This window comes from Eptesicus fuscus, chromosome 2 (assembly GCF_027574615.1).
Source record: "Eptesicus fuscus isolate TK198812 chromosome 2, DD_ASM_mEF_20220401, whole genome shotgun sequence".
Lineage (NCBI taxonomy): Eukaryota > Metazoa > Chordata > Mammalia > Chiroptera > Vespertilionidae > Eptesicus > Eptesicus fuscus.
Window position 1 is genome coordinate 67598891 of NC_072474.1, and position 14469 is coordinate 67613359.

At 43.3% G+C, this 14469-nt stretch overlaps 1 protein-coding gene across 1 annotated transcript in view; it reads right to left on the minus strand.

Annotated features, from left to right (window-relative positions):
• The window catches only part of FRAS1 (Fraser extracellular matrix complex subunit 1), a 440116-nt gene that overhangs the window by 74642 nt on the left and 351005 nt on the right, over positions 1–14469 (minus strand). The window contains exons 40-47 of the mRNA XM_008143649.3: positions 14019–14181; positions 12225–12360; positions 8569–8759; positions 7391–7544; positions 5966–6229; positions 3901–4089; positions 2073–2192; positions 1577–1756 (exon numbers count right to left, since the gene is read on the minus strand). Coding sequence (XP_008141871.2) covers positions 1577–1756; positions 2073–2192; positions 3901–4089; positions 5966–6229; positions 7391–7544; positions 8569–8759; positions 12225–12360; positions 14019–14181 — 1397 coding nt within the window. The remainder of the gene's footprint in view (positions 1–1576; positions 1757–2072; positions 2193–3900; positions 4090–5965; positions 6230–7390; positions 7545–8568; positions 8760–12224; positions 12361–14018; positions 14182–14469) is intronic.

The following is a 14469-nucleotide window of genomic DNA, read 5'->3' on the forward strand; positions in this document are numbered from 1 at the left end:
CTGTCTGGTTCCCTGCATTAGATGGTCAGTATCATCAGGGCAAGTAATTCCCCCATTTTGCTATTTCCCTGGTTGAGTGAAGACTCTGTAGCCTAAAATACAAAGAAAAGCAGTGAAGATCTAAATACCCTGCCAGCTGCCTCTAGCCTGTATGATGTACAAAATAAAGACAATTCTAACTTTATTTTTTTTATTTTTATTTTTTTTAAAATATATTTTATTGATTTTTTACAGAGAGGAAAGGAGAGGGACAGAGAGCCAGAAACATCGATGAGAGAGAAACATCGACCAGCTGCCTCCTGCACACCCCCCACCGGGGACGTGCCTGCAACCAATGTACATGCCCTTGACCGGAATCGAACCCGGGACCCTTCAGTCCGCAGACCAACGCTCTATCCACTGAGCCAAACCGGTTTTGGCCAATTCTAACTTTAGATTGTTTATTTGGCAAGTGTCTCTTGTCCTTCACCTTCCTTCCACTGGCATGTTCCATCGGTTCTCTCCCTGAAATTCCTTCATTCCTTCTCTCCTTCCTTCACTGTCTGTTGCTCAGTGAATACTTAGTAGGTACCAGGTATTACCTCATACATTATTTTCCTCTTACCTGGTCCCACTACTGTGCCCTGGGTGAAGCTTCACTAGCTCCCACCTGGTCAAATGTGAATCTCCTACCCACGGTCACTGCCTCCTTTTCCCTTCTTTTGGTTCATCCTGTTGGACTCTAGATGAATTTAACTTCCTTTCCTGCCTCAAAATTCTGCAATGACTTCCTATTGCCTATTTAATCAAATAGGAATTATCTCAGATTTGAAGACCCTCCATAAAATGTCAATTTACCCATGAGCCCCATCTATTTCAATTTTCAGAGCATATGCTTTAGCTGAACTAGCCCAGTCATTTTTTTTTTTTTTAAATCTGGCCACATGCTGTCCCCATCTCTGGAAATAGCACAATTTCTGTCTGCCCAAACTCTGTCTTCTAAATGCCACCGCCGGGCACCTTACCACCCCATGTAGCCTCTCCCCTTTTGAACTCTTATGACAACAGGTTTATGCAGTTCTAAAAACACCTGCCATAGTCTTCCCTGAGTTATGGTTATCTGCAGCGAAGAAGTTCCTTATCTCACCCAGTAGAAAACTCTGGAAGGGAAGAATTGTATTTTATTTACCTTTTTTTTTTCTTTACCAGCAGCAGCTAAACTAGAATCTTGCTCAATACCCATGCTCACTTGCTCTTTGCTAAATTAAAATTTTAAGTACAACGCATCCACACCAGGCCAGGTGCTCAAAGACTTTAAAAGAAGAACAGGGTGCAGTGTTTGGTCTAAGAAATGGACAATCTAGTTATAAAGACAAGATTGCTTTTATAAAATTGCAAATTTTTATTCAACTTTCAGTGAGTAATTACTGAGCATCTACTGTTTGCTAAATATAATGCAAGGCAGTATATAATGGTCAAGATTAGTGATGCAGAAAATAAATATTCATAGATTCTACGTGTATATATTCACATGCTGTGGCTACCCCAACACGGACTAAATGCCAACTTTGGTTTGATAAAGCACCGACAGGCTTACCTGGTGACCCTGCATGCTCCAGGTGGCCCAGCCGGGGCTGTTTGGTGATTCTGTAGGTCAGTGCTGCCGGCTCGCTCTCCTGGTCAGTGGCAGAGAGCTGCAGAGTGGTGATTTTCTTCACTGAGTTTTCATCTAAGACCAGTCCTTTATTGGTGGTGATGACTGGTGGGGATTTGTCTTCTGAAAATATTAGAAACAGTGATTTGAAATGGGATATTTTTAGCCTCCTTTCTTCAATTCTGGATCTGGTGCTCTGGGGTAAGATCAGAATAGCTCTCAGAGAGAGAGAAAGAGACAGACAGAGAGAGAGAGAGAGAGAGAGAGAGAGAGAGAGCGCACCCCAAGGAGCCAGAGCTTCACACAGCAGTGGGGACATGATCTCAGATTTCCTTACTAGTTGGGTGTAAAGGAAAGGCTCAGCCTCAAGGTAATCACAGTATAGATTCTTTAACTTCAGAACCACTGACATATTTTTAGAGACTCAATGCCCCCTTACCCAAAACAATGATGGAAAATGACTGGCTGATCAATTTGTTGCCTTCTCCATCAACCACATCAAACTTAAAATCAAAGTTCCCACCAGATTCTCCTTTTCTGTGACTGTATTCTACTTGGCCTGTAAAAAGAACAACAACAACAAAAATCAAGATTTGCTATTAATGCTTTCTGCTCTTATTTCTGAAGTGTGAGGTGGTAATTCGATTGGTATCCATACCAAGGAATCAATTAACACTCTCCTGACTTTGACATTGTTTTTGACATTTTAATCTAAAGTTTTCATTTCCTGCTTTCCTCTCCCATTCTGGGCTTCCTCCTATTAACATCACCTGAAATAGCATTGCTTACAGCTGGGGCTCGGCTTTTGGGAAAGAGTCTGAGGAAGTCTCACGTATAACTAACTAGATCAGCAAAACTGCCAATGTGGAAAATGTGCGCTGACCACACCCCTGTCACTGGTGTGACCCTGTATATACCCACGTCACTGGTGTGACTCTGTATATACCCACGTCACTGGTGTGACTCTGTATATACCCACGTCACTGGTGTGACTCTGTATATACCCACGTCACTGGTGTGACTCTGTATATACCCACGTCACTGGTGTGACTCTGTATATACCCACGTCACTGGTGTGACTCTGTATATACCCACGTCACTGGTGTGACCCTGTATATACCCACGTCACTGGTGTGACTCTGTATATACCCACGTCACTGGTGTGACCCTGTATATACCCACGTCACTGGTGTGACTCTGTATATACCCATGTCACGGGATAAGAGGCTGCAGAGCTTAGCCCACATTCCCCTAGAAAGCATCATTTCCACTTTCCAGCCTTACATCATTTTTGGAACAACACAAAATATAACCAACCAACAAGTAAACAGATAAACAAAACAAATAAACTCTACACAGAAGTCAAAAGGATCCAAAGGAGAAGCACACTGTGTCACACTGTTGTGAACCCACAACATCACTCCTAAGTCCCCAGCAATGCAACTAGAACCAGGTCTCTGGGGAGAGGGTCCTGGTCTCATTTTTAAAAAGAGACACTGATGCAAGGAGTAATTAAGGAATGACTCTCCCTTTGCTTATTCTGCCCCCTTTATTAAAGTACAGTCAGGTCCAATGAGAACTAGGCTGCTACCACTTTGATGTGTTAGTACATGGACAGGACCCTTATTTTATGCTCCTTGGGGGCATATTTCCACCTCTAAATGGAATTGCACATCACCACAAGATGTTGGATTACTTTCCCCCACAATATGTAACACCCCCCCTTTTTTTACCCCTGAAAGCACTGTGCAGTAACTGCGTAGCATTTAACATTTATGCTTTTACATGACATCAGCATTTCCTGGAGGAGGGATGAGCTATGTAATCTCCCCCAGGCACCTCCGATTTATGCCCTTCCATTTTGCTTAGTTCATTAACTTGCGCTCTTCGGGGAGCTGAAAAGAGATATAAATTGTTCACCTAAGGCAGGCATAATTTTCACCTAAATCCATCCCAATTCACTTCTTTTTCCTTTCCCTCTCTCACATACACTTTTCAGCATTACAGCAAGTCAAATGATTTTTTCCCCTCCACAACAGCCCCAAATTTCATCAATGCTTCGTCAAAGGATGAACACATTTTAGCCAAGAATGATAGTTTTAAAAATATTGAGGAGTCAAGAAAGAATAAACGGAGCTATAACTCAGTTCTTATTCAAAACAAAGAGTGTACCGCTGACTGCCATAGGCTACCAGGCATTTAACTCCCCTGCGCTATTGTGGGTGGAGTCTGAGGAAGTCTGGGTAGGCTGACGACCCCTGGCTGACCTTGGCTGATGTCAGCCTGCGTGAAACTCCGGATGGGGCCTTTGACGGAGATTTGCTCCAGGTTGCCGTGCTTCACTGTCTGCAGGCACCCAGCACCAGGATCTTCCTTCATAATGAACATCACCTGACTTTCATCTGAGTCGGTGTCTGTCACTTTCAAGTGCTGTTCTGTGATGCGTGCTGCAGACCCTGGGAGAGAACAGGAGACGCAGGTCATTGCCCATCATTGCCTTCGAATAGGATGTCAAATGATTTCAGGAGATGGAGAGTAAATTATCATACATTCTCTGGGTCTAAGCAAGTAGAAGGTGCTTGCCCTTCTGTTTCCATCTCAATGAATGTTAATTTCCCAACCTCCCAATTTGCTATCAGCCCTTGAGTATAAGTCTGAGCCCCTTTTCTCTCCTCATCCATTCTCACTCTCTATGTTTGCTCTAGTTCCACAACCTATTAGTTAACCCTATGATAAAACCTGCTTGGACCTAATTTATTTACTGCCTTGAGGATCACCAAATCTTAAACTCACAAACATCTGGTTGCCATCTCAGACCAAATAGTCAAAGGCATTGCTCCTCAAGACAGAAGATACGGTGAGATGACAGAGCAGGGGGAGCCGAGCGCTGGGCCCTGTGAGGCTGCACAGCTGTTGGGGATGGAGGCAAGGCACTGGCTCCTGGCAAACACCTCTTGTGAGAGCCTCGCCCTTGCTTTTCTGTTCAGCTGATTTCTCACATTACAAATAGTAAATTCTGGTACAGTAGATCCTAGTCACCCAGGTGTTCGGAGAGACAATCCACCATGGGCCCTGAGTGCCCCTGCATTTCCTGCTAGGTAATGCGCAGAATGCAAGGCCTGACCACTCGTTACCCAGGCTGTTCTCAGGGATGAGATGATGTCTTCCCCTGAGACAATGATCAGGCTTGCATATTGCTCAGTGTTTCTCTCCTGAAATGCATCCCACTGCACGCGAAAGTGTCCATCTGGGCCCTCTGCACCATCACGAGACTTGGAGGGCAGAGAGAACCAAAACAAACATGCCGACAGCAATGTTGCCTGCTGTGCTTGTGAGTAACAGAGCACTTTGTCTCGGACCCAGGAATCTTGTGCCTTCCACTAGCACCCGTGAAACAGAAGCAGGTTAACAAAATCGCTTGTAAATAGGGTAAACTTAAATCCTAGACCTAATACTTGGGACCTTTGGGAAGCTCCAATTTTTTTTTCTTCTTAAAATGTGTTGTTGTTTTTTTAATTGATTTTTAGAAAGAGAAGAAGGGAGAGGGATAGAGAGATAGAAACATCGATGAGAGAGAAAGATGATCAATCGGCTGCTTCCTGCATGTCCCCTATTGTGGATGGAGTTCAAAACCCAGGCATGTGCCCTGACTAGGAATCGAACCAGTGACCTCTTGGTTCACTCAGCCATTGAGCAACACTGGCCAGCTCTCCAAATGTTCAAATACCATTATATTAATTTTACTACAGAATACATGGGAAACTAAGAGACTAACTGAACTCCAGTGGAATGTAGCTGCTCTGAGGGTAAAGGCCCACCCCCTAATTAACATCCTAACACAAACTGACTCTAAGACCGACAGGTGTCACAGGTTCTTAGGGGTTGCTTATATATACGCAAAATTATATGTATAAAAATTACCGTAGCAAATGAGTCTCAATTATTTGCACAATCTTTTTAGTGAATGACAGCTTCCCAATTGTCCCACCATGACATTTTTTTTTTTTAACAAGAATGTTGAAAATCCTACTGGATTTCTTTTATTGTTTCTATGTGGGATTAGTTGGGCAGTGGCAATGTTCACCCTTAGAAATACTATAAACTCTTCTCAATCTTTTCTCAAATTCACAGACATAGGCATCTGGCCCAAAGAATTTCAGAGATTCACATTTGTCACTGAAAACTTTCAGTGTCCCTAAAGCAACAGTGCTCCCCAACTCCAGTCTCCCTGAGTTCTGAACTATTAGCTCATAACCTCCTACAGAGCTAACATGGAAGGAAGGCCTGCACTCTGACAAAGAACCATACCACTCTCTTCCATTCCTCCGGTACCTGCTGAGAGCTGTAGGCCTCGGTTAACAGCCAAGTGGGGGGCATCACCCGTAGGCAGCTCAATGTATATCTCCATCCTCCCTGTGTCCATGTGGAGTCCATCAGAGAGAGAGAACCAGAACTCATCCACTGCCACACCGGGCCCATCAGGCGTGTACCCCACCAGCCCGCCCAGGATGTCCTGGTAGGTGAAGGAGGAGCCCTGGTCTAAAATCCTCCCATTCTCCAGAAGCTCAGAAGCAGTCTGCCTCTGGCGTAGATGACCTGAGGAAGGAAGAAAAACAAAGAGGCAATGGTAGAATATATATGGCACCAAAACATTGCCTGATTTTGTCAACCAGTATGACCCTGGAAGAATGTCAATCACCTCAGGGGCTCTTGGTGATACATACATAAGAGACCAAAAACTTAGCATCTTATAAATTAGCACAGGGTGCTTCCCTGTGGCTTCTTCTACAAATAAGAAAGATAAAGTCCCATTTTTTCTTAAAATCTCTTAAGGAGACACAAATGGATGTGGTAATCTAATGGCTTAGAAATCAAATCCCACTCCATGAATTCAAACTCATTTCATTATCGAAACCTTATTTTTCCCTTATGCAAAGTGAAAATAGCACTCTTCACTCGCTGCCTTCCTCCCAGGGCATCTGGGATAGGAGATAAGGAAATGTTTTGAATTCCTTTTAAATTCAGAAAGATGCCAAGCATCTTTGGATTGAGACATAATTTGCTGTTTTCATGGGTCATGTGTACCACGATGAAACAGTTAACATGCTTCATTAAAGAAAATAAAAATGAATGAAGGCAAGATAAAATGCAGCAGCCTATAGCCTCTTCAATTAACCCTCTATCAACAACAACAGTTTCATCTTTAAGAGACCAACGGATATTAGGATGGACCCTTGGGAGATGAAAATTCCAGCGTTAGCTAATATAGGGGGATGATGCTTAGGAAAGAATTAGGTAGAAGACCCCTACTTAAACCTCTGGTTTAATCAGGAAAAGGGACTTTTTGTGTGTGCAAAAGTTCATAAAGACATCTATCATGCCTCTAATCTGAAATGAACACCTTTTGCAATTAATAACAAGGCTGTTCCTTGCATAAGATGGCCCCAGATTACCAAGCAATGATGCTTTCTCTGAGAAAAGAATATGTAGCTTCTGAAACCTGTTTTGTCTGAGGTTACATAGGAAAGTGAGAAAACAGCTGAAATTGGTGGCAGAAACACCAATTACCTGGGATTCAGGCTTTTAGAGCAACTGGTGTCTTCTGTGAGCTAGCTGTGATTTTGATTTGTAATTGGATACAAAGAATGAATGATATACAGGCAAGGCAGAGAAACAATCAGCTGGAATCTATGTGTTTATTCTAATAACCCATTGGGCACCTCAATTAAGGAACTTTATACAGCAGTTGCGTCCTACCGTGGTCAGGCTTTCTTGTCAATACAAAAATCAGCTCATTATCTGGGGTGTCCAGGTCTTGCAAGCTCAAAGAAAAATTGCTTATCACCACTCCCGAGCTCAGCTGCACACGCAGGGGCTGCAAAGTCATCCTGGGAGGCTCATCATTCTTCCTCTGATTAAAGCACAGAATGTTAGGTCTCATACAGATGCCAGTTTAAGAAGGAGAAATGCACATTATTCAGAGGAAGTAATATTGGTGCACCAACTTTCACTACCAAAATAGCGTTTAATGTGTCACTATGTTTAATTCCCAATCAAAATGGTTAGCTTCAAAGGAGGGCAAGTCACACAAACCAAATGTCCCCTTGAAAAGAAACAGGAGGACATTCTACACAAATCTTCTCAGATCTTTTCCATATGTACAATGATCATATTTTCCAGACAAAAAAAAAATAAAAAATGGACATGTGGTTAGGCAAGTACAAGTAGATTTTGGGGATAAAAGGACACATTATTTGAAATCAAAACTGTCTTAGAAAACCCTAATAAGCATATCATAGTGTCTGTAGGAGGACACCACATTTGAAAGTGTGGGTTTTTAAAGTTGTCTCCTTGCTCTTATGCCAGCGCCACCCCCATCACTGTCCCTGAAGGGTACTGAGGGTACCATCTGTTTTATTTGCTCAAGGTAAAGGGTATTCCATTCTGAGTTTTTATCTTTTTCTTTTCTCTCTCTCCCTGGGCTGGTAGAGCAAGCCTATGTAGTGCTCCAGTGAAAAGAAATACAGTATCAAGGAACATAGTTCTTTGATGCTATAATTTAATGAATAAATGCATTACAAACTTAAGAGAAAGCAAATATGCACATAGAACAATTTCAGGGGAAAACTGGCACATGTTAGTTTTCATCTAAATATGAGATTAGCAAGGTTTCTCTGTCTGACCCTCACAAACTGTTTTCACACAGAAAGAATAGATTTTACCCTGAAATGGAAGTTTAGATTTCTAGGTCAGACCATCCCCAAATGCCAGCCTTAATTCTATAAATTTCCTGTAAGTTAGGGTTATTTTTTCAAATTAACCTCTAAAACTGAAGGTCAAATTCAATTTCCTTTGCTTTTCAGTTTATATAAAGCTATTTCACGGTGGGATATTATGGTCAAAGGCCCAACTTCTCCAACTTCCAAAACCCTTACCTCGATGGTGATATTGATGCTGTGGATTTCCGAACGACTATTTCCATTACTTACATAAAAACTAAAGATATCATGAGTTGGCTCAATGCTTTCATGAACACTCTGAAAGTAGTAAATGTAGTTTTCCAGAATATCTTGAATTGGGAAGGATGCTTCTGGGTCACTAGTAGTTCCAGGGCCAAAACGATCACCTGCATCAACAAGAGAGAACTTTTACCTTGCTCCATCAAGCCCTGATTACTAGGCTGAACTGGAAAATATGACAGCATTATCAGCAAAAGATGAAAGCATGTGAGAGGATAAAGGCTGGGGTATGGAAGGAGCACAAGACCAGAAATTAGGAGACTTGGGGTTGGATCACCATTTCCCCACTATTTTTCATCTATAAATGGATATAGCTGCCCTGCAATTTCCATAGGGAATCAAAAGAGGTAATATGCATGAAAGCACTCAGAATGTCACTATTTTATATAGCACAGAATCCATGGTTGTTCTGTTAGAAATCTTTGATAAAATAAGTGCTGGGGCAAGTAATGACACAATAGCAAATGTTCTACCTTAAGCTTTAGTCAATTTCAAGACCACTCTACTTGGCATATCCTGCAAGAGGAACGCTCTTTCTCTACATAAGAAAAGGTTGACTGTAAGAAACCTTTATATGTAAGAAACATCTCCTTAAGCATGTTTTCATTTGACCTCTTGGTTCCTTAAGGAAACCTCAGTATGGATCAGAGTTCAGTCTTTGGGATGGTCCACCAGGGCCGCTGTGATGCTCAAAGGACCATCCAGAGCTCAGGTGCCATTCAGGTACTGAAATGCTCAAGGACCATCCAGAGCTCCATAGGAAGTGCTGGCTCTAGCTAACTCTTCCTTTCATCCCAACCCCACAGACCGTAAAAGACCCAGGGGAAGAGTAAGCACTGTCTACATGATGAATGACTCGCCCCTTACTGGGTCTGAGTCTCTCTGATTGATTTCAAATTGTTATCACATTTTCTTCTAAAAAAAAAAAAAAAAGGAGAAAAAAGAAACCCCTGTGTCTTCGAACATTCTCTAGACATATCAACAAAGGAAAGTATAGACAGAAGATCTGAAAGCATCAGGGCCTTCTCTTTCCTTCTTTCATAGCCCTTTGCAAAGGCCAGGCCATATATTAAAAGGCCACTGACTTCCTGAATTGTAGACAGTCTCATTTTTGTTGACCTCCCAACAGAAAGACTAGGAATTAAAAAGTTTTATTTATAATTTGTTTGAATTAAGAACTCAAGACAAATATTTTCTTCTGCAATGACATAAATTTTCTTAAATTGACCCCTCAAATCTGATATCTCTTGTCACCAGATGCATAGAAGAGTCTAATCCCCAGGATGCACAGTTCAGGGTTTCCAGAAGAAATGGCCGTAAGTCCTCTTATTTTCTCTTCCCACTGACTACCAGTAATGTGATAAACGTGGCTGCATTATTTAGGACAGAAATAGCATGAATAAAGTAAATAATGCCTACAAATATATGCAAACAGAATAATGACTTATTTTCTGTCACTGGAAAACAAGCCACTCAACAAGTGAATCTGTCACTGAAGCTCTTAGCATCAACCCTTCCGATTTTTAAAACCACACCTTTTATTTTTTTTTCACAGAAATTGTTCTTCTGTGCTTCCTTTCCTTCTTAAAACAAATAGACTGCATGCAAATTAACTAGCTCTCAGTTCAGGCAGGCTATCATCATGAACATCTATTCCTGCATTGCACTGGAGACAGTGGTGCCTAGAGGTAATCAAGATGGGTCCTGTCCTGGTTGTGCTGGTACTGAATGAATGTAGACTCCAGGCTGCAGAGTGTATACTTCACAATATAATTATTCTGTTCCTTCCAGTCTTGCTGGTAAGAAGTTTAAGCTGCTCTGTCTAATGTTTTTATAAAGACATTCTTCTGATCAGCTGCATTCTAAACCTAAGGAGCTAGTTTCATATGCATAAGACAGATTCGGTTCTTAATACCCATAGGGCAAAGGGAAGGGTCCTTAAATGTTGTGCCTTGGGACAGTAATTCGCCCCCTGACCATCTCTTCCTTACTGCCAGCTTCGCACTAACATAGAGCAGCAGTTTTCCAAGTGTGGCCCTTGGTCCAGCATCAGCGTCATCGCCTCTGAGCTACTAGTGAGAAATGCGAATACCTGGGCCTCACCAGCCTCCTCCAGCAGGACCTCTGGTGGCTGCCCAGGAAGCTGTGCTTTCACAAGCCCTCCCTGTGCGTCTATGGACATTAAAGTTTGAGAACCCTCTTTAGAGAGGCCGAGGCTTGCCAGAAATTCGACTTCTGGACCAGTGAAACACTCCTCTGCATGCATTCCAGGTTAACGTAAAACCATGGCAGGAAGGCTTAATAAAAAAACACCTGGAGAGAAGAGAAGGCCAGGGGCAACCATCCGGGGCTGCTTCCCACCCTTTGTCCATGCTCTTCCCTCTGCGAGAAATGCCCTTTTCCCTCTTCCCACAGCAACTCCCACTAACCCTTCAAGTTCCAACTCAAACGCCACTTCCTTAGACTTCTTCCTGTCTTCCCAGGCACAGGTAACTGTTTTGTGCTATGTGCTTTCTCCGTGCTCTGCTCCCTTCCCTGTACTGGCACTTTATGTATTGTGTGATGTATCAGTCTTCATATCTGTCTCCCACTCAGGGCAGAGGCTGTGTCCTATTCATCTTTACATCCATTGTGTCAAGCATAAGCATTTGTGGAGATAAATCAAACGCAGTGATAAACAAAGCGAAGTGCACACACTGAAAGATGGGGAAAAGACCCAGGATTTTCTATAGGAAAGCACGGTCACTGCAAAATCAGTTTCCTGTAACCAGCCTCAAATCTCCGGCGCCATGCTGGCCACAGACACCTTCAGCCAATGGCCTCTCTGTGGGAGCTGCCAGCTGCACGCCAATTAGAGCCAAGAGCTGCCACACTCGGGAATCTCCCTGTAACCTGACAGGGGCTATTTCAGCTTCCAGTCACTGCGGTCTCAGGGGGCCTGTGCATGGTACACATCTCACTTCTTCTCTGTGATAACCACCAAGGGTGGTGGATCCAGGCAGACGGTGGGAGGAGAGGGGGAGGAAGGGGAGGGATGCTGAGGAGGGTCACAGATAGACAAGCACACATTTTAATTCCTGTCATATCTTCAGAAGGAGTCGAGACATAAGCTATGGTTCTTCTAAACTGCTGCTGCATCACAATAAAAGGACAGAAACTTGATTTCCTTGACACTCAATTCTGAGTGTAATGCACAAGGCCCTCTACCCCCACTGCTGGGACCCTGCTCTATTTTCCTCCCATAGCACTGATTTCCCTCCTAACATCTTACACGATTTTCTCATTTGTTAGGTTTCTTATTTAACTCCTCCCCTTTTCTCCCAGGATCTAAGGCACCATGACGGTAGTGGTTTCTGGCTGTTTTGTTTATTGATCTGTCCCCAGTGCTTAAAAAGTGCCTGGCACACAGAACATGCTCAGTAAATTTCTGATGAGTGGATGAACGCTTCCTTCCTTCCATTTCTTTGAAATGGTTCCATTCCTCTTTGGTTGCCCATGTCCAGGTTTCATCAGAGGTGGTTACCCCTCCACCCCCGCTTCTCTCAGTTCCACAGCGAAGCTCCCACGGGTACCTGTTCCTGTGTTCTCAATGCAGCCGTACTTGGGCAGAGCGCTTAGTCTAATGACGGCGTCGCCCTGGAGGTTGTCCTGATCTTCAGCAGCAAAGAAATGGTGAAACGAGAGTGGGGTTCTCCCTCCCTCGTCAACCTGAGGAAGAAAAGATTGCAGAGAGAGTCCTTGGGCGGTTACAGGTAACTGCACTGCGGTAAGAAACACTGAATTGCAAAGTGCTGCCTGGGGTGACCTTCTGGCACCAATTTCACTTCTTTGAGGAGGCAGATCCTCCTCAGATGAGATGAGGAATGTGCACGCTGCCGAAGCCAGGCAATCTCTCAGCACCTCGCAAAGCGACACTCAGGCACAAGGACTCGAGTGTCTGTCTCCCTTCAAAGCCGGGCTTCCTTCTATGATGGATCTGGTTATAAAGCAGCTCTGGCCCACTCCAATCACCCACCTCGCACAGCTCCACACAGGACGCTGCCTTCCTCCCATATCACCATTCAAAAGCCCACAGCTAGAGAATGATCTTCCAGTCCTCCCCCGGACACTGTGGGGGCGACTGTCCTACACGTGGTGCCATGCAGAAAAAAGTCCTGTTTATTCCTTTACAGGACGTATTTATCGGTGTGCAGAAAGAAAGGGCTCAACATATCTCAAAACTAGTGCTTATCTTTTTTTTTTTTAATAAATCTTTATTGTTCAGATTATTACAATTGTTTCTCCTTTTTTCCCCCCATATCTCCCCATCACCCGGTTCCCCCCCCCCCCCCCCGTTGTCCTTATCCATAGGTGTATGATTTTTGTCTAGTGCTTATCTTAATGTCAATGAGGACAATAAATCAGTGGAAGTAAAAGCAGTTGCTCGCACTAACTTTCACCTTTGGGGGCCCTGCTTTGCGTGCTCACGCTGCAAGCCCAGTCTGGTGTGTTTTGCTAGCCTGCTGGATCTGACCCTGGCTCTGGGAATGGGAAAAGTCCAAATGGCTGCCCCAAGGTGTGGAAATGGGAAAATGAGTGGAACATCAGAATCATTTAGAAGCAACTCAGTTTGATCAATTTTGAGTCGCTCAACAGAAAACAGAAAAGCTCCTGAGTGCAGGATGGGGGAAGTGAATTAACTTTTATGGAATTCCTACACCATGCCAGTACTGTACTGTTTTTTAAAAAATGCTATTTTATTAATTATCAAAGCAGCCTTCTGGAATTACTCATATTTTAAAGATGGGGAAGTTGAGGCTAACAAAGATTACATATTGGCCCAAGCTCACTCAGCTAGTAAGTAACAGGACAGGCACTTTAACTCCTGTCTGTGTAACTTCATGATTAGGATTTTTTATCTAACTGCCCCCGCCCCTCCCCTCCCCCCCCCCCTCCCAGTCTCCCCACTCCATGGAACTGTTAACACAGTATAAATAGTGATAAGTATCAACTTAATTTAAGGACTGACTTGGGGGAACATTTCCCATATCCCCATGTTTTAGTTGCTGCGAACATTAGATTATAGACTCCTTAAAGATATATTCCATTTTCAATTTTGCTCCCTCTTCTATACACATCTAGGATGTATGTCTGGCACATAAATATGTGTTGACTAAACAATGTCGATATAATGATTTGATTTTCTGCATACAATTATTTTCTTACTTTTTGATGATTGAAAAGAATGCATATCTTGATACTATTGCCTGGAAACCTTGCAGGAAGAAGTTGGCAGCCAATTTATTAGAAAGAAATTCTTCATTTACATTCCCACATATTCCAGCTCTCTGTAGCACTCAATATCTATTGATCTGAGAATTGTTTACCGTGATAAGGTCAGCAAAGGCAATGACTGGAGGTGGATTCTTGACAGGAGTGATCATGATGGTAAACATCTGATTTTCCAGTCGGTTGTGGTCCATATCAGACACAGAGAAATGGAAGCTATCAGTAATCAGCTGACCCTCAGTCTCAAACACGGCTGAGTATCTACAGAGGCCAAGAGAAGAATCAAATGAATGAGCTACACTGAGAAGCCAAGCAAATGAGTGTAACTTTGTTTAAAAATGGGGCCAGGCCCTTGCCGGTTTGGCTCAGTGGATAGAGCATTGGCCCATGAACTAAAGGGTCCCGGGTTTGATTTTGGTCAAGGGCATGTACCTCAGTTGCAGGCTCAATCCCCAGCTCTGGTTGGGGCAGGTGCAGGAGGCAACTAATCGATATGTCTCTCTCACATTGGTGTGTCTCTCCCTCCCTTTCACTCTCTCTAAAAATCAA